At 35.5% G+C, this 21,834-nt stretch overlaps 1 protein-coding gene across 1 annotated transcript in view; it reads left to right on the forward strand.

Annotated features, from left to right (window-relative positions):
- Positions 1 to 10,418, forward strand: part of LOC145690739 (uncharacterized) — a 197,445-nt gene extending 187,027 nt beyond the window's left edge. Inside the window, exon 4 of the mRNA XM_081765923.1 lies at positions 485 to 10,418. Within this exon, the coding sequence (XP_081622049.1) occupies positions 485 to 1,922 (1,438 nt within the window). The 3' untranslated portion in view covers positions 1,923 to 10,418. The remainder of the gene's footprint in view (positions 1 to 484) is intronic.
- Positions 10,419 to 21,834: the final 11,416 nt, after the last annotated feature.

Below are 21,834 nucleotides of genomic sequence, written 5' to 3' on the forward strand. Positions count from 1 at the left end.
AGATTGAAATGACTTTTTTTTTTGAAATACTTAAAAGTTGTTATACTTTTCCTTTGTTTCTTGGTCATCATAGTAAAGAATTTTGTAGCTGCAATTGAAACAAGTTCTCGCGATTGTTAAATTTTCTGACACAATAATTGATGAGATAAATATTTTTAGCAACAGCAGATCTCTATTTTTGCTTATAATAATAAAATATTTATTCAACATTGCACAAAATAGGTATGTTTGTAGTTACTTAAGTTAACTCTGATATCGTATTTACAAATAATTGTACAAACTGACATATAAAAAGCAAACTACCTGCTCTTATTTTTAGAATAGACATATGGAATCACCTTCTGAGTTATCGTTTACATATTCCTACAAATTTTCATGTTAATGGAACAGAAATATGAGATTCAAAGAATGATTTCGTTTTTTTTTTTTTGTTACTTATTAATAACCTTCATTTACACTTACTTATTTATTGAATTTGTTACAGGCCCTATAGCGAATTTTCTCTTCACAGAGAAGCGAATAGCTTTATTGCGTTAAGAGAAACCTTTTCTTATTCCGATAAGAAATCTCCAAAGCAGTCTGGGAACGGATTTAATCAATCACCTTTGTCAAGACATATGGTAAGACATAAAAGTGAAAACCATGTCACGTACCGAAAGAGTGCTAAACATTATAGTCAAAGATCAACATTGTCAACCGAAAAATTAGTACATACAGGTGAGGAATCCCACATCTGCGGAGAGTGTGGATTGTTATTTAGTGTACGTTCTAATTTTGTTACACACATGTTAACCCACACAAATGTAAAATCTCTCACATGTGAAGAGTGTGGACGTGCATTTCGTCAACGTTCAAGTCTGGCTGGACACATGTTAATCCACACAGGGAAAAAACCTCACACTTGCCAAGAGTGTGGAAAGGGATTTAGTCTACGTTCAACTTTGACTACACATATGTTAATCCACACAGGGGAAAAACCTCACACATGCCAACAGTGTGGAAAGGGCTTTTACCAACGTGGTAATTTGGATCGACATATGTTAATCCATACAGGAGATAAATCTCACACATGCGAAGAGTGTGGTAAGGGATTTAGTTTACGTTCAAATTTGACAAGACATATGTTAATCCACACAGGGGGAAAACCTTTTACATGCGAACAGTGTGGAAAGAGATTTAATCAACGTTCTTATTTGGCTGTACACATGTTCATCCACACAGGGAAAAAACCTAACGCATGCCGAGAGTGTGGAAAGGTGTTTCTTCAACGTTATAATTTGGCGAGACATATGTTAATTCACACAAGGGAAAAACCTCACACATGCGAACAGTGTGGAAAGCGATTTGGGCAACGTCCAAATTTGGATACACACATGAAACACCATACGGGAGATAAATCGCACACATGCGAAATGTGTGGAAAGGGATTTAGTCGACGATCAACTTTGACTACACATTTGTTAACACACACAGGGGAAAAACTTCACACATGCCAACAGTGTGGAAAGGGATTTATTCGGCGGCCTCATTTGGCTTCACATATGTTCATCCACACAGAGAAAAATCCTAACACATGCCAAGTGTGTGGAAAGGCATTTAATCAGCGTTATAATTTGACTAGACATATGCTAATCCACACAGGAGATAAACCTCACACGTGTGAAGAGTGTGGAAAGGGATTTAATCAGCGTTATAATTTGACTAGACATATGCTAATCCACACAGGAGATAAACCTCATACGTGTGAAGAGTGTGGAAAGGGATTTAGTCGGCGTTCAAATTTGGCTGTACATATATTAATCCACACAGGGGAAAAACCTCATATATGCGAAGAGTGTGGAAAGGCATATAATAAACGGTCTAATTTGGCTAGACACTTGTTAATTCATACAAGACAGAAATATCATACGTGCCAAGAATAAGGCAGGGAATTTGATCAGGGTTATGACATTCCAAAAAGAACGTTGATACATACATTTAAAAAGATCCGCATCTGCAGAGAGTGTAAAAAAGGTATAAGTAAACCTTCAAATTAGCTACGCTAGTGATGGTTAAATTCCCGGGAAGATATTTTTCGGGAATATTCCGCGAAAGATTCCCAAAATGGAAACTTATGTTAAATCAGAAAGAAAATTGCCTTCGATTACTATATTATGATTTGAATCTAGAATTAAATTTTATATCACAGCATATTATTACTGTTGTCTACAGGGGATTCTTTAAAATGTATATTCTGAACGGTACTATGTTACTTTATTAACACTTTATTATATTTAGAGAGTGCGCATAAATGTAGATTTATTTACAATTTGTTCTTTCAATTAAATATGTGTCACGTATTATATAGTAAAATATATAGTAACAGTTTAAGTTTATATAGAAGAGGATTTGCTCAACTTGACTCTATTACTTATATTATAAACGCATTAAATTTATAAATGTTATAAAGCAATTAGATTGGGTAAATGCTAGAAGAAACATGTCTCACCAATTTATCAACATTTGCGCATACCTATTTATGTTCACAAAATTGGCAAGATACTTAGTTATCTGTATATTTTAGCACGTAACATTGCCATACACGACCTTTCATTCTACCTATTTCTCGAAATTCCATACGCTAATTCAAATGTAAACGAAGTCCGAGTACTTCAGTCAGAAAGAGGAGACAGTCCGCCGTCTATTGCTAATGGTGATTCAAGATTTATTAATAATACTTCATCTCTATTTCTACATAATTCTAAATTTACAAAATGGTTCGTTTTCATCATTTGCAAATTAGTACTTTGCTAATTTTGGCTGTTCTTTAGCATTGGGGGCCAGCTTTTGCACCTACTTTTTTGCAATATTCTACTCCGATGCGGTTTTTTTTTATAGTTTCATACGTTAAATTACGTTACCAACATTAAATTCAGACAGCGTTGCAGATCGAGCATTCGCGGATCAAGGCGGTTAGAGCCCCGCATGGCACGTTAGTTTCTTTCTTCGTTGCGAACAATTCAATTTCTTTTCTCACATAAAACAGTTCCACTTACCTATCCGTTTTGTATAAATCCCCTACTGCCGTAAAAAAAAAAAAAAAAAAAAAGTGTTGGATACTTTCGTGACTACTTGAAGATCACTATCAACTCATTTCTTTCGTAAATCATCCTAGTTTTTACTAGTTTTAGCCCCCAATTCTAAACAATTACCTTACTTTTTAGTGCAAATGGAAGTGGAACTTAAAAAATGTTATTAGTTATATAAAGTACCGTCAAATAATTTTTAATTTTTTTAATCTCCAAATTATTTAAAATCTAGAAGTAAATCATAAGATATTAAGATGAAGTAATTAGTCATATCGTTCTTATAATTTGGAAGATAAAGTAAAGAAGTGGAAATAAATTCCTTTCCGGGAATTTATGGGCCAGGGAAAAAACCCGGGAATATTCCCATTTTTTAAATTCCTTCCCACCGGGAATATTTCCACTGCCCATCACTAAACTACGCACATGTTAGTCTGCGCAGGCGAGAAATCTCACGCATATCCAGACTGTGGAAAGTTATTAACCTGGCGTTCAGCCAGAAAAACGCACATATTGACTAACAAAGCTGAGAAATTCAACATCTGTTGTGAGTGTGGAGAAGGGTTTAGTGTAAGTTCTAACTTGAAAACACACATGCTATTCCGCACACGGGAAATTGCTCACAAATTCTAAGAATGTTATAAGCAGTTTTGTGTATCCTCAAACTTTATTACACAGTTGTTAATCTACACTGCAGAAAATTCTAACACATGCAAACAGTGTAGAAAGGGATTTAGTGTATTGTCAAGTTTAGCTGCAGATATGTTAGTCCACACTGTGCAAAAATCTCACGCTTGATTTTTTTCTAACTCCCTTAATATTGTAAAATTGTCAAGAACGCACTCTGAGCTAGATGAAGGGAAGGAACGAAAAAATAGCTACTTCTGAACAGGATTTGCTGTTTGAAATTCTCAGTTTCTCCTTTGTTAATTCAAATAACGCTACTTCTAGTTTAAACAGAACCTTAGCATTAATGCAGCAAACATATTTTTTCTTTTTTAAAAAGAAAACACATACTTCTCGAAGAATATCGAAGATCTTTATTAAAGCAACAGGAGTTAAGGAGTTGGTTGTTCATGAATGCAACTGAAGGAGCGCTCTCAAGTTGTTCCGATAGCCATGCCTGTCAAGTTTTTTTTTTATGTTGGTGCAAAATTGGAACCTGGTTCGAATCCCACTCGATGCTTTTAATTTTTTTTTAATTTTTCAAGTATTCTTTCAGCACATTTTTATAGTATATATATTACAGTGAGGTAATATACAGCTTTCAATTCTATCCAAAAATAAGGTGTACAGCGGTAAAACCTTTTCTGTATATCAAATATGATTTCTCAGTGCAAATAACTTCTTGCATCGATCCATAAGATTTTCGTAAACATGTAAATAAATATGGAGTTTTAGTGTCCAGAATATCAATATCAGATCTAATACCTCCTTCATCACTACCAGAACGCACCTTTTGTTATTATTACTATTACACGCTTCTTAGACGTGGGAGACCCGTGTTCGGATCGCGACAGGAGCTAATGTGGTTTGGGGCCTGTGTTAAGCTGTAGAATCATTCCTCATATAGCCTCGCTGCTCAAAGCGACACTAAACGCAACATCAAATATATATATATATATATATAATACGGGCCTTTTGTGTGAGAAACCCGGGTTCGATTCCCGGCGGAGCTCATGTGGTTTGGGGCCTACATTATGCTGAAGCTTTACTTCTTATATAGGCTCAGTGATGAAAAGGGCACTAAACTCAGAATCTATTATTATTATACGTATCTTTGTTGCGGAGGACCAGGGTTTCACTCCCGGCGTGAGTTGATATCGTTCGAAACCTAGGTTAGGTTGTAGCTTTGCTTCTCATATAGCTTCACTGCTGGAAATTGCACTAAACTCAAAATCTATTATTATCATTATTATTATATTATATTATTATTATTATAATTATAAATAAGAAATAGAAAAAAACGTTTTGGATACTAAATTTAATGAGATCTTTTATTTCTTAACAGTATAGACTTTATTGTTTTCTTGGTGTATCAGAACCATTTCAGATAGGTATTCACGACTATCTGACATGTTTTTTTCACTTAAAAGTTCTAATAGCTGTCAATAGTATCACCGCTTGCTTGACAATTGCATCGCACAAGAATGCACTTAGTTACATAACATCTTCGCCATCACCTTACTCCGAACATTCTCACTTAGTATTTTACGAAAGGAGATGAGGTGTGTTCTCTATTTTTAAATCGGTTTTGTTTCTGGTTCAAAATAGTAAATGTAAGCCATACATTGAATTATATTTTAAAAAAGCTGGTTGTATCCTTTTATTAAAGATAAATGATGTGCTCAAAAATGAGATCTCTTTTACATTTTGGTATAGAAAAGCTGGTCTGAAGAGAATTGAAAGTGAGTTGAGGCCATAGGTGGACACTATTTAGTATGTCTCAGATCCTGCGCAGGGCGATGTTTCAACTTCGAAAGGGAAACGTACACCTAGAAACAACACTGAACTTCTGCCAACTGTGTTCTGCATTGAGATTTTGGAACCTGCCTCGTCAATATTTTCCTCGTGCTCTGCCACATTTGTATCATCAAGACTTCATTAGAGAATGTTGTAACTTCTGATACAAAATGCGTATAATTTCTATAGTACACCAAAGTTTTGATTTTGCAATACTGTCATGGGTAACATCAATGTTCTCTGGGTCAGTATTGTTGAAGGCGCAGTGCAGCGAATTTAATTAAAAAATATATTTCACCTTTTAGATATGTGCAACTCAAATTCTCATAGTAGCATTACAAGTTGCACGTTGTCTCAACAATTGACACATATCTAGTGGATTTTTGGGGTGATGTCCTTCTAGTAGACGTACCCAATTAAAGCTCCGTAATGCGCATCACAGCCGGTTAGGTTGCGATGAGCTATCCGCTCTATTCGACTCGACTCAGATGAACCATCCTCTCGATTCGGCTCGGTTGAGGTCCGCCACATCTCGGTAGACGTGATATATGAGCGGTGTTTCTGAACTCAGCTCTATAGTGAACAAGTCGCGAGCCGACAACCAATTTAAACCAATTGCACAATTAGGGTCGGCACGTATCATTCAGCGCATTTAAATGGACCGAGATTCGTCGCTAGAGGTTAGATCGGTGGTTGCTTTTATGGAAATGACTGTTGTCCGGCTTATTGAGTCTTCCTGTATTTCATCTCTCCTTAAAGACATCCTTGGCTCGGCTGTGAAGAGGAGTGGTGCAAAACAAAGTACTTGAAAACTCATTTGTAAATTTCCTACTCGATAAATTTCTTGAATAGCTATCATTAAGAATTAATGGATTTACGAAGTACTCAGTAGCTTTTATCAATTCAGGTGAGTAGGGCCACGTTTTTTATTGGACATTTGAAAAAAAAACACTAAAAGAACGATGTTTTTTATTATTGAAAATAAAACTTTACAGGTTTTCTTTACAACACTATGTTTCGCATCCATTCAGCAGAATAGGATTTTCATTGGAAAAAAGATATTCAAGTAACAATTAACTCACATTTTGTTTACTGTTTATGCACTTCTCTGTTCTGTTGGAAATATCAGTAAATCAGTAAAGTGTTTAATGAATATCAATTTGGGCAACAATGACACGCTGATGTTCTCTTATGCTTCACAGCGTAAGCGTGAAGATTCATGAATTTTCTGAAAGGTAGTCCAAGCTTTTGAATATATACAGGGTTTTTTTTTGGATAGTCCTAATATAGGCACATTAAAAGCAAAATGATGGTATATAAATATAATTTGACAGAAACTTGAAACAACTTGTCTAGAGTTTAATATGTTGGTTAAGTCTTTTTTTAAAATGTATTGAGTTATTTTGTCATCAACTTTTTCTTATATACAGTATATGATATGAGTTATACTAGGTGATAGTTGTTACTTATATAACTCATAGTTGGTTCGGAACTAGCGCGCTATTTGTAGCGAAGCTACAAAAGCTAGCTACAAATTCTGTAGCTATAGATGTAGCAGGGTTACAAGTCAAACCTGTATTTTGTAGCTGTAGCTGAATTAAATAATTTTATATTTTGTACCAAAACTACAAATAAACTTTTCGAGGGCACAAAAATAGTTTGTAACTCCGACATTTCCTCACAACTTTTAGTAAACTTTTATATAATGATAGGGAGAAAATATGACTGTTTTCTGATTTCTATCTCCAATTATTTTGTAACAATATTACAAGAGAATTTTCTTAAATAAATTCAGTACTGACGATCGGTCAAAAGGATAGTAATTACTCTTAAAATACACCTACAGGCCATTCTAGCAGCGAAAGCATATATATTTTGGACGGAGGGGTAATATATATATATATATACTTCTAAAAGAGCAGACAAAATGGATACTTTAATATGAAATGCATATTGACAGACAAAGCTTTTAAGTAATATTTTAACCAAACTTTTAAGTTTAGTTACGCATGTAGATAACATTATATATATTATAATGCATGATGCCAAGTAAAATGTATCTGTGACAAGAGTTTAAGTAGCGATACGTTTCTGAAAAAAACTATCTAATAGTTGTAGCGAGGTACAATTTTTATCATGTAGTTGTAGTGCAGCTACTTTTCAAAAGTACCTTTCCGATCACTGCTCACACTAAAATAATATTGGCAAATAGTCAATATACTATATACTTGCTTTCTACGTGTGCCTCTTGGGGTCTACTCTAGGCGAGCTTGCCTTCCTCGATTTCAACAACCGATAGAAAGAAATTTGTCACCTTTCTCATTTGGTTTTCTGTATGCTTAGAAAACTGTTAAAGTTAAGGATATGATTTGGAGTACTCGGGTCACAACCAAAGAAGGAGCATGAAAGCTATGGCCCTACCCACCTGAACCGATGAAAACTACTAAACACTGCTTAAATCGATCAATTCTTTACGATAGCTACGCAAAAGTTTATCGAGTTGGAAATAGTGGTATCGACCTGCTCGACTCGAGCCCTGAGCCACCGGCGCAGCTTGAGTTCCGACTCTGTACAACTGAGCCAACAGATCGAGTCGGGATGATTGGAATGAGCCATTGGCTCGGCTCAGGTGAGCTATTGGCTAGAACCGTGTCGGTTGAGATGAGGTACCTACTTGGTTCGGCTTGGCTAAGGTGAACGATCGGCTCTAGCATGCTCGGCTGTGGTGAGCCATCAGCTCGGCTCCGCTTAGCTCAGGTGAACTATTGGCTCGAGCCGGCTCAGTTGGAATGAACCATCGGCTCGAGCCGGTACGGTTAAATGAGCTGTTCGCTCGGCTCACTTCTCAGGTCAGTTAGGTGGTGGCAGAACTGGAAGCAGAGTTGCTCTAGCTCTTGACAACACTACCACTTTGAACATGAAAAGTATCGATTTCAAAGCCGTAAAGGAAGCACCTCATCTCCACTCGCAAAACACTCGAGAGATTGTTCGGGGTAAGATGATGACCAATGATTCATGACACTAAGGGCATTCTTGTGAGATAAAGTGTAGCAAATGTGATACTATTCAGAACTATTAAGACGTTTAGGTAAAAAATGTGAGATCCTCGTGAAAAACTTTTCTAAAGTCGTTCTGATACACCAAGATAAAATGCAGTCCATAGGTGTAACCAGAGGTGTAAATTAGATTTTTTCGGGGGAGGGGCAAGCATTAAGACGTGTATTAGGGTACCATAGAAAACTTCTTTTTCTAATTCTTACGCCAACTCTTTCCATCTTTTTCTTATTCTTTATGGACCCCCGGAGAGTGTGGGCCCTCCCGCAGGACAAGATCTGCTGTTCAATTGGTTGCACCCCTGAGCCCGTTTCATACATGACAAATCTCAAAGCCATATTAATACATATTATTTCTAGAGAACCTAATAGTAGACATTTTTTTTTATTGAAATGGGCCCCAGACTCATTTTTGTTTGATTAAAATTTTGTGTTCTGTTTTGTTTATATAATGTAGTGAATCTGTTTGGTGCTTTATTTATCATTTCATCTTCGTATCGTATATGGAGTAAAAAAATTGTCTTAACATCGACCCCATCGAACGGCGGGGAGCTTTTCTAAAAGGGGCAGTTGCCCGATGCTCCCACAAGTTGGACCCTGGGTGTAAGAACAAACTGGGAAGAAATAAAATGGCTCACTAAATTTAGTACTCTAAAACTTTTTTTCTATTTCCTACTTACAATAATAATAGGCCTAATAATAATATATTTGATATTTTGTTAGGATTTCTTTCAGCAGCAAGACTATGAGAACGTACGAAAACCTACTGCTTAGCGGAGGCCCCGAACCACATGAACTCCCGCCGGAAATCGAACCCGGGTCTCCCACACCAACGACGCATATAATAATATATTTGATTTTGAGTTTAACGCCCCTTTCACCAGCGAGGCTATATCAGAAGTTAACTTGCAGCTTAACGTAAGCCAGAAACCACAAGAGCTCTCAACCAGGTGTCGATATGACGTCTCTCACGCTAAGGAAGCGTATAATAATAATATTAATAAAATAATAATAATATGAACTGCGTTCTGGTAGTGATGAAGGAGGTATTAGGCCTGATAGTGATCTTCTGGACACTAGAACTCCGGTTTTATTTTGAGGTTTACGAAAATCTTACAGATCGATGCAAGAAGTAATTTGCACCAAGAAGGAATCACAATGAGTTATATAGAAAAGATTTTGCACCTGTGCACCATCTTATTTTTGGATAAATAAGGAAGTTGTCCATTACCTCTTTGTTATACATATACTGTAAAAGTATACTTCAAAAATAAATGAAGAATCACAAAATGAAAAAAGGAAGAGCATCAAGTGGGACTCGAACCAGGTTTTAAGGTACTAAATAAGCACAGAAAGCAAGAACTTAGCTCGCATGGTTATCGAAACAACAATGAAGTTCTATTTATTTCATAAATAGAGAACGATTTTTTTAACAACTCGCCCTCCATTTTTTAACGAATATTATGGTCGAAAGGCGTTTTTACTTTACTTACAACCAAATTTTCTGCATTTACCAAGTAATATGATGTTCTAAATGTATCATTACTTTAAGTTATAAAAAGAAAACTGAGTATTTCAAACAGCAAACTCTGAGTTGTGTTGGGAAGTCCCGTTATTTTTTCTTTTCACATTCCCTACCATCACACCGGCTGCGATGTTGCCAAACCTACAATTTTAAGGGACTTAGAAAAAATCCGGCATGCAATTATATTTCGGAGAAGTGTACAATCACAAAGAAAATTTCATTCTATTACCATATTATGATTTCATAGTTAAATTCGTTTTTGTATCACTGTATATTATTACTACTGTTCACAGAGCAGTCTTTGAAATGTATATTTTCAACGATGTTATGTTATTTTATTAATATTATATTTAGGAGTATGCAAAAATGGATATTTATTTACAATATGTCATATGATAGTAAATATATTTCAAAAATGGTGTAGTAAATCCACATACTTTTAATCCGCTAAACGGTTTAAATTTACAAGTAAGTGGATTTTCTAAACTTGACACTACTACTGATATAAACGTATTAAATTTTTAAATGGTTTAAACAAATTAGGTTAGATAAGGAAACAAATGTGCCGCCATTTTGTCAACATTTGCACATAAATATGTATGTTAACAATATTTGCAAGATACTTTCTAATCTTTATCATTTTGCATGTAACATTGCCTTTCTTTCTGCCCATTTCTGGAAATTTCATGCGTTAATTCATATGTATTAGAAGTCCGAGTAACTCTTCAGAAATACAAGTCTGAGTGGAGTCAGACCGCCGTCTATTGCTAACGGTATTTCAGGGTGTATTGATGCTACTCCACCTCTATTTCTACATAATTTTACACCACTTTACAAAATGGTTCCTTTTCATCATATGTAAATTAGTACTTTACTACTTTTGGCTATTGTTTAGCTTTGGGGGGGCACCTATTTTTCAGCTGTTTTGCACCTACTTTTTTTGCGATATTGTATTCCGATGTGGTTGTTTTATGGTTTCATACGTTAAATTACGTTACGAACATTAAATTTAGACAGCATTGCCGAACGAGCGTTACCGAGTGACGGCGGGGTAGAGCCCCGCAGGCACTCTGTTTTGTGTCTTCGTTACTGACAATTTACTTTCTTTTCCCACATAGATCACTTCCACTTACTTTTACGGTTTGTACAAATCTCCTTCTATCCTGCTACTATCAACTCATTTGTTACTTACTTACCTAACTTTTTTAGTGCAAATGGAAATTGAACCTTAAAAATCGTGTTATTAACTATAAAATGTACAGTCAAAGAGTTTTAAATTTTTTAACCTTCGAATTCTTGAGAACCTAGAAGTATATCCTAATATATTAAAATAAAGTAATTAGTCATATGGTTCTTATAATTTTGAAGATAAAGTAACCAAGTGGAAATGAATTCCTTCGCAGGAATTTATAGGCCAAGGGAAAAGCCCAGGACTATTCCCATTTTTTTGAATTCCTTCCAACCGGTAATATTCCCACTGCCCATGACTAGTTATCGCACACAAATGAAAAGTCCCACATCTGCAGAGAATGTAGAAATTGATTTAGTGCACCCTGAACTTTGACTACACACATGTTACTCCACACAGAAGAAGAACCTCACAAATGCCAAGGCTGTATAATGGCTGTTAGTGTACGTTCAAACTTGACTACATATATATTAATCTACGGAGGAAAAAATGTCACTCATACCAAAAGCGTGGGGAGGGTTTTAGTCAACGCTCAAGTTTGGCTAGGTACATGTTAATCCACATAAGTGAAAAGTCTAACACAAGACAAGAATGCGGAAAAGGATTTTGTGAACGTTTACACTTTGAAAACACATGCTGTGACACAGAGGAGAGAAATCCCATATGTGCAAAGGTGGAAACTTATTTAGTGTATGTTCAAGTTTGGGTATACACACGTTATTTTACACGGGAGAAAAAGCTCACAAATGGTAAGAGTGTGGAAAGACATTTAGTGTACCTTCAAGTTTAGTTACACGCATGTTAAACCACACAGGAAAAAATCTTATACCTTCGAAGAATGTAGAATGGCATTTACTCAACGTTTATATATAGGAAATCACATTTAATCCACACAAGATAAAAATCTCACACGTGCGAAGAGTGTAGAAAGATATTTACTGAAAGTTCACATTTGGCATGCCACTTCTTAACCCAGCGGAAATAACCAAACACATGCGAAAAGTGTGGTAGAGTTAAGGCATTCATATTTGGCAAGTAATGTTACTACACATAGGTGAAAAACGTTTGATCTACAAAGAATGTGGAAAGGGATTTGATTCGCGTTCAAGCTTGGCAAGAGAAATTTTAATATACATAATCATAGACAACCTAAGAAGATAAGTTAAAACAGCCACATTTGATACTGATGTAATTATGCTATTTTTCAAAACAGCGGAAAGCACAAGTTTCGAAACAAAAGATATAGTGAGATTTTCTTTACTATCAAAACAAGTAATTTATTAACAAGATATTTACTCATTCCCTTTAACTGTACCGTTTTTGTGCTTTTCTATTAGATACTGTAGTTTAAAAAGTAAATGCGCTACTAGCATTATCAAGAAATATCAAAAGAATTTCTTCTGTTTGTTTGTTTAACGCCCCACGATTAATCACCAAGGCGATAATAAGAATGAATGAAAGTGTCCTCAAAAGTATTTATACATTTTGAAAACTCTTCGTCTTGCTTTTCCGTAACATTTAAATTTTCGACAACAAACTAAGTCTACATTACATCTATTGATTTTAAATTCTACTTGTTCTGTGTAGTTTGCAAAATTCTCTTCGCATAACGTTTCACCATACCGAATTCAATTTGTAATTTTTCCTCAAAGTCAGAACGTAAATTCTCTATCCCTTTCGTGACTGTCTTATTAATGGAAGTTAACATGGAACAGAACTATATGTCAACATCTCAAAACGTAACCGAACTATAAGGAATTATATTTTTGATGACGTCTTAAATATAGAGATTCTCATGGGTTTGGGCTTTTGCGTTTCTGCTAGAAGGAGGAGTAATTTTACAAAACTAGTATATATGTACCTTAATAGAGAGACTGATGGACGTTCCGTAGTAAAATATGATGGAACCCTTCTGGTTAAGGGAAAACCCCACTATAGTTTCTACAAAAATATTACTTCCATTTTCAGTTTCATTCAGGCACCTTAAACAATACACTTAGCTCTGTCGAACGCTCAAATATGGATTTTAATATCTAGAATTGTAACCGAGCTATAAGGAATTACATTTTCGATGACGTCATAAGTATAGAGATTGTTATGGATATGGACTTTTGGGTTTCTGCTAGAAGGAGGAAAAATTTCACAAAACTAATATATGTAACTTAATAGACACTCTAATTAACGTTCTGTAGTAAAATATGATTGTACCCCACAGGGTTAAGTGAGAACTCCGCTATAGTTTCTACAGAAATGTTACCTACTTTCTCAATTTCATTCAGGCAGCTTAGACAACACGATCAGCTGTGTGGAATGCTAAAAACGGCATGTGAATATCCAAAAACAGAACCGAGCTATAAGGAGTTTTATTTTTGATGACGTTTTAAATATACAGATTATGTATATGACTTTTTGGTTTCTACTAGCAGAAGAAATTTCACAAAACTAATGTCTGTACTGTGATAGACCGTCTAATGGACGTTCTGTAGTAAAATATGCTAGTACCCTTCTGTGTTAAGTGAGAATTCCACTCTAGCTTCTACCAAAATATTACTTCCTTTCTCAATTTCGCTCAGGCACCTTACATAATACTTCCACCTGTGTCGAATTCTGAAAACCACATGTCAACATCTAAAAACATAACCAAGCTATAAGGAATTATATTTTTGACGACGTCATAAATATAGAGATTGTTATGGGTATGGACTTTAGGGTTTCTTTTAGAAGGCGGAGAAATTTCACAAAACTAATATACATATATACCCTAATAGACACTCTAATGCCCGTTCTGTAGTAAAATATGATAGTACCCCTCTGGGTTAAGTCAGAACCGCACTATATTCATATTCATTCATAATCACTTTATTTCGTCTTTGTGATCATACATATTGCACAAATTCGTATGCATTAATAAGACTCGTCAGGGGACAAGAATACATAAATATACATAGTTCTAACATATATATATATATATATATATATATATATATACGAATTAACTAAAATACTACGCTACGTCTACCATATAAAAGAAACACATAAAATAGACATTTTAAATACTACCAATAATCAAATTCATTTACACGCCTAGGAAATCATTCACGGAATAAAAGCAGTGCTGTAATAGGTAGGTTTTCAATAATCGCTTAAATTCTCCTCTTTGTTCTCTCTTTCGAAGATATAGAGTCAGTTTATTATATAGTATGGTACCCATATACATTGGATTTCTTTCGTATAATTTCGTTCTGTGTTGTTTGCTGGGGATCATATCCTTACGCCTGGTATCGTATTTATGGGTTGCTGGTGCGTTAAATCCCTCAATGTTGGTTTTAACAAACAGTAACATACGAAATACGTATAGCGAGGGAAAAGGCAATATTTCAAGTTCTTTAAATATTGGTCTACATGAGTGGTTTAGTTCATCCCCAGACATAGTTCTTAAAACCCATTTTGATTAACGAACATATTACTTTTTTGGAAGTTTCCCCAGAAGATTATAAAATATGAAAGTAAAGACTGAAAGAGTCCGAAATACAAGTTACGAATCGTATCTAGTTTTAATACATGTTTGATTGATTTTAATGCATAGAGCATTTTATTGAGCTTTTGTGCTAGTGCAAGTATGTGCTTCCCTAGAAAGATTGTGGTTTAGCCAAAGGCCCAGAAATTTAGTTGAGTTTGAATACACTAATTTTTGATTATTAACATATGTTTCTAGGCAATGCTTGTTTTGAATGTGATGAAAATTTAGTGCTATAGAATTGTCTGTGTTTATTTTTAGTTTCGTTCGGGCAAACTAGTTTTCTCAATTACGGGTTGTCTTTTCATTTTTATCACATAATATCATGACTTGTACCTGTTATAGTTAGACTCGTGTCATCAGCGTACATAGTTGAATTTGCTAACGTTACGCCATTTGGCAAATCATTTATATATAGTAATAATAAGGGTCCTAATATCGATCCCTGAGGAACACCGGTAGAAATGGTTTTAAATTTAGATGTATTAGTTGCTGATTCAACTGTATTGGGCATAAAAGATAGTTCAACAGCTTGAGCACGATTTTGCAAATAAGATTTAATCCACGAGTTAACAACTCCTCTTAAACTGGAACTGTTAAGTTTATGGATAAATAATGTTATGAGGGACAGAGTCAAACGCTTTAGATAAATGTTGAAACATTCCCACGCATCTTTTGCTTTTGTCCAGAGCTTCTGTGGCCTCATTGATGTAATTATATGAAGCAATTTCAGTTGATTTTTGTTTTTGAAAACCAAACTGCTTAGTCGAAATTACGTTGTGCTTAGATAAGAATGGTATAATTTCATTGAGAATAGCTTTCTCTATGATTTTTGAAAAGGAGGACAACATGGAAATATGTCTGTAATTTTCGATTTTTTTGTTCCGTTTTTTATATAACGGTTTGATTTTGGCGTATTTTAACTTCTCAGGAAATGTGCATGTCTTAAAGGACATATTAATGAGGTAGGACAAAGGTTCCGAGATATGGAAGCTGCATTTTTTGATAATGGCCATTGGTATTTCATCCAGACCAGAAGACCATTTTGGTTTCAGAGCCATTATTATATTATATACCTCTCTCGCCGAAGTGGGTCGTAAAAACATGGTACTGATAGTTGTATTAAACTTGCAAATGTTTGAATGTGATATATCATTAGGAAAATGCTTGTTATGTGAACCTGTGTAATAGTTATTCAAGGCGTTTACAATATGATCTGGGTTTGTGACATTTTTCCAGTTAACATCTAATTCAGTAATTTCATTTTTCGTTTTGGTGTTATCTTTCAACTCTGTGTTTATTACCTTTTACATAGCTGAGTGTTTCTTTTCACTATTGTCTATAAAATTTGAATAATAGGATTTCTTGGCAAATTTAATAGCTTTCTATAAATGCTTTTGTAGTGTTGATAATATTCTTGCATTTCTTGAGATAACTTCCCTTTTTTATACGCCATATTTAGAGACCTTACTGACTTACTTGATGTTTTAATACCGGTGGTTACCCATGTTTTCATATTACAACCAGAAGTAGGAACGGTGTACATTTTTTTTTGGAAATGCTTCGTTGAAATTATTAACAAATACATTGTAAAACTCATCCCATGCATTGTTCAGGTTGTTAGCCGTAGGCTATATATCTGCTCCCAAGCTTCGTTGAGCAAACGAAAATTTAGATGTTCTATGCCAGAATCATTAAAATACTTTTTCGCTACTAATCTAGTACTTGGTTTATATACTTTACCGTTTGTAATCTCGTTACCTTTTAACATTACTGTAAAAATCTTCGCCTCATGATCTGAGAATCCATTGTTAAGTACTTGAACATTACAAGTAAGACGATCGATATTAAGCAAAAGTTGACCTAATGCACTGTTTTTATTCATTGAGAACCTTGGCTCTCTGACTACTGCAGTTAAATTATATGTTTGCATCAAATCTCAAGTTGGCTTTTATTTTGTGTTCTAAAAAGTCGACATTTATGTCACCTACTATTACAACCTGCTTACCCGTTTTTATATAAAAGTCAAGGATAATTTCTACATTTTGCACGAAAATATTAATGTCACTGTCTGGGGTCCTATGTACACACAAAATAATTAGCTTCATACCTGGTACTTCTATTACACATGATTCAAAATGCTTTTCCATATTTAGATTGTTAAATTTAGTTACGACCTTACTCTCCAAATCTGTTTTGACATAAATACATGACCCCCTCTATTCTTAACAGATCTACTATAACTAGCAATTAGGTTAAAACCGGGAAGGTTAATGACACTCAGCTGATCTGCGTTCAACCAGTGCTCAGTTAAAATACTAAATTTACATTTTCATCTGTAACACTTATTAACACTTCTAACATATTTCTTTTATCAGTTGTGAGGCATTGAACATTCTGGTGGTTTATCACTAACTCACCTGTTTTTTTATTTATCAAAAGCAAATCGTCCTTAAAGCTTCTTAAACCTAGACGATTTTCTAGTTTTTAAATTTAATTCATCATTATCACTTAAACATTTTTTAATTTCATTCTGAACATTTATCTTTTTTCTTTTTATTTTCCACAGCACTCGTTTTAACCCTCGAGACCTTAGCATAAATAATGACATCTTTGGGAGATTTTGAGCGTGGTCACTTGTTTCTAAGCCGGTGATTTTGGGGTGCCCCTTGTCTATTGGAGCCATTATTCCATCCTTGTACTCTTTGCGTACTGCGTTTTTAGCAGGTAAAACACTAAGGTCACTTCGAAGTATTGTTTGATTATCACTGTCATTGCTGTTACTGTTACTACATACCTACAATTGTCGTCCCTGAGAGTCATTTCGCCTACTTGATTCATTTTAAAAATATTTTCATTAAACGGTAATGTCATAAGAGCAGCATTCATGGGTTCCAATGTTGATAGGAGTTTGGTCAGGTCGTCGGCGAGAAATTTTTTGCCGCTACCATTTGGATAGTGACCGTGTCTCGTGTGATACTGTCTCTGGTATATGCTCATATCGAGAATCCTCCCATTTCTAAATCGTTTGCAGATATTTGAATTTTAATGTTAGTTTCACGTACCTTTCTGTTTACTATGGAAGAGTCTATGAGATCATGGCAATGCGGCAACGTGGCAACTACTACTTTTGTATGTGTGAGAGTTGGTAAGGTGGTTCTTAGTGCGCACGTTAAGTTTTTCCCCTCGTTTCTCGCGACGTCATTTGATCCCCAATTATAATAACGTCCGAGAAGTTGGCCCCTCATTGAAGCACTGATGATCTCTTCTAGTGCATTCGTTAGTGCTTCTTAGAACATCAACTCCCAACATTAGTGCTTCAAAAGTTTGGGCGCTAGAAGCAAAAAACTTTGGGGGGGGGGCTAACGTGAAGCACTAATGATTAAACCTAGTACAATCGTTAGTGCTTCCAGTAAACAAAAATAGTTTCGTTAGTGCTTCACAACTAGTGTGGTTATGGTCAGTTATATGTCACGAAATTCCCATATGGAATACATGGGGAATTTTTCATTGGCACAAATTCCCGCCAAATTCAAAAGCGCTAATGATCTCTTCTAGTGCAATCGTTAGTGCTTCGTTAGTGATTCTTAGAACACCAACCCCAACATTAGTGGTTTAATAATTTGGACGCTAGAAGCAAAAAACTTTGGGGAGGCAACTTCACGTTAGGCCCCCCAGAAAGCACTAACGATTAAACCTAGTGCAATCGTTAGTGCATCGTTAGTGCTTCCAGAAAACACGAATAGTTTCGTTAGTGCTTCACAACTAGTGTGGTTATGGGCAGTTATATGTCACGAAATTCCCATAAGGAATACATGGGGAATTTTAATTGGCTCAAATTCCCGCCAAATTCAAAAGCGCTAATGACCTCTTCTAGTGCAATCGTTAGTGCTTCTTAGAACACAAACCCCAACATTAGTGGTTCAGTAATTTGGACGCTAGAAGCAAAAAACTTTCGGGGGGCAACTTCACGTTAGCCCCCCCCCCAGAAAGCACTAACGATTAAACCTAGTGCAGTCGTTAGTGCATCTTCAGTGCTTCCAGAAAACACGAATAGTTTCGTTAGTGCTTCACAACTAGTGTGGTTATGGGCAGTTATATGTCACGAAATTCCCATATGGAATACATGGGAAATTTTTCATTGGCTCAAATTCCCACCAAATTCAAAAGCGCTAATGATCTCTTCTAGTGCAATCGTTAGTGCTTCTTTAGTGCTTCTTAGGACACCAACCCCAACATTAGTGCTTCAATAATTTGGACGCTAGAAGCAAAAAACTTTAGGGGGGGCAACTTCACGTTAGCCCCCCCAGAAAGCACTAACGATTAAACATAGTGCAATCGTTAGTGCATCGTTGGTGCTTCCAGAAAACACAAATAGTTTCGTTAGTGCTTCACAATTAGTGTGGCTATGTCCAGTTATATGTCACGAAATTCCCATAAGGAACACATGGAGAATTTTTCATTGGCTCAAATTCCCAACAAATTCAAAAGCGCTAATGACCTCTTCTAGTGCAATCGTTAGTGCTTTGTTAGAGCTTCTTAGAATACCAAGTCGAAACATTAGTGCTGCAATAGTTTGGACGCTAGAAGCAAAGAACTTTTGGGGTGCAACTTCACGTTAGCCCCCGAGGAAACACTAACGATTAAACGTGGTGCTATCGTTAGTGCATCGTTAGTGCTTCCAGGAAACACTAATGGTTATGTTTTGCTTTACTATTATTGTAGATCTGCTCACTTATATGTCACAAAGATGTCCAAACTCACGAGATCGGCGCTCACGAGTTAGAAACTTACGCTCACTCGACCTCAACCTCACGAAGTGAGCGTGAGATAAGGCTGGTGATGTGAGCGTGAGGTTGAGTGAGCTTTAGGTGAGACTGGTGAGGTGAGCGTGAGGTCAGACTGGTGATGTGAGCGTGAGGTTGTGTGAGCGTGAGGTCGGAATGAGTTCGTGAGTTCAGGTTGAAATTAGTTTTTGAGCGTGAGGTTGAGTGTGGTTAGGTCAAAGTGATCACCTCTGTTTACGAAACTCCCATAAATACATGGGGAATATTTCACTGGGACAAATTCCCGACACATTCAAAACAGCTAATGATATCTTTAATAGAATTGTTAGTGCTTCGTTAGTGCTTCCTAGAGCAGTGACTCAACACTAGTGCTACAATAGTTTGGACACTAGAAGCAAAAAACTTTGAAGGACAAACGTGAAGTTAGCCCCCCAGGAAGCACTAACAATCAAACCTAGTGTAATTGATAGTACATTGTTGGTGGTCCTTGAAAACACTAATAGTTTCGTTAGTGCTTCATTATTAGTGACGAAACTCACGTAAGAAAAACATTGGGAATTTTTCTTTGAGTTAAACTTCCGCCAAATTCAGAAGCACTAATGATCTCTTCCGGTGCAATCGTTAATACTTCTTAGAACACGAAATCCGAACATTAATGCTTCATTAGTTTGGATGCTAGGAGTAAAGAGAAAAAAAAAAGAGTGCTAACTTCACGTTAGTTCCCCAGAAAACACTAACGACAAAATCTAGTGCAATCCATAGGCATCGTTAGAACTTGTAGAAAACAGTAATAATTTTGTTTGTTTCTCTATTAGTTCTGTTTTGGGAGGTGAATTTCATTATGTTTCTAAATTTTTCGTATGAAAATGTAATCTTTTTTCCTTGATTCATGTATAAGCAATCATTTTATTATTTTTTCTTCTGTATTGGTTTACGATACGATAAAAATTAACAACAATCCTTTGCTAATTTTAGTATGTTTAATTCTGTTTGTTGAGTATGTAAAATGGTGTTTACGGGTTTTGGAACAACGTTAATTGATCTTTTACAATAGTGTTATTTATTTGTGAACTTTAGGCTTCATGTTTCAAAGTTCCATACGAAGATGAAAGTGGTAAGACGACTGTAATTAAAACAATCTAAGTGTCTTTACAGTTAATTGATGTGGAGTAATTAATTAATGTGAAGAAACTGTTATTGATTAACATTTTTTCTTGAACAATTCTTCTGAAGAGATTCCTGTTGTCACCCCGGTTACCCTAGCAGACATCTTCTACGTTAAATACAAATTGTTAACAGGGTTACCAGCAACATACGAAATTTAATACCATACAGTGTTCGACTAATTATTCAATATACACAAACCAAATAAAAACAAAGAAGGCATACTTCAATATTTATAAACGTATCAACTCAACGGTGATATGTATACACGACCCCACAAGTGCATTACCACCTACAATTCTCTTTTTCCTAAAATAGCAGGCAACCCAAACAACTCGGCGGTTGGGTTGGTTGCAACTTCGAAAGGCGTTGGACTAAACCTCCATTTTGTCAGAAATATACCAGTGTGGCTAACTGCGAATAAGAGAGAAATAAAAAAACTTTCTTATGGTAAATTCTAGTTCAAAGTTCGAAGCACTTGCTTTTGGACGTGATTTTTGTTTCTTTTTTTCAGGGAACAGAAACGTTCTGGCGTCCAAGAAATTATATCATATAATATTGCAAATTTGCAAGTGGATGTATTTACATTGCAATTTGTGGTAATAAAGATATAATAATTGTAAAAAGTAACTTTAATTTCTTCATCCATCGCAAGTATTAGGGGCTCCTTACACCTCGTCGCCCCCCGAATATCGATATCAAAAATTTAGAATGATATATTCATGTCCATATATTTGTGATATCGAATGTTGATATATGATAATATAGATATCGACGATAGCGTTATCGACATAACACAGGCCTAGGTCCGAGAAGTGATGCTTGAAATATAATGGAATCAACAATCAAATTCTAAATAAGTTCTCCATTTCCGTATTCAATGTTGAGGGGGAAGGGTGTGAACCCGAATAGAAATTTAAGGAAAGAAAAGAGAAAGAAAAGATAAAAGTTAAGATAAAAGTAGGTCTTCCGTTTCCCCTTCAATACAAAACTATTAAGAGAAAACTATTACTGTAATTTACCTTTTACTTCTGTTTCTGATTGTTATCACAAATCAGCGACAGTACACAT

This window comes from Thermobia domestica, chromosome 7 (assembly GCF_964235325.1).
Source record: "Thermobia domestica chromosome 7, izTheDome1.hap1.1, whole genome shotgun sequence".
Lineage (NCBI taxonomy): Eukaryota > Metazoa > Arthropoda > Insecta > Zygentoma > Lepismatidae > Thermobia > Thermobia domestica.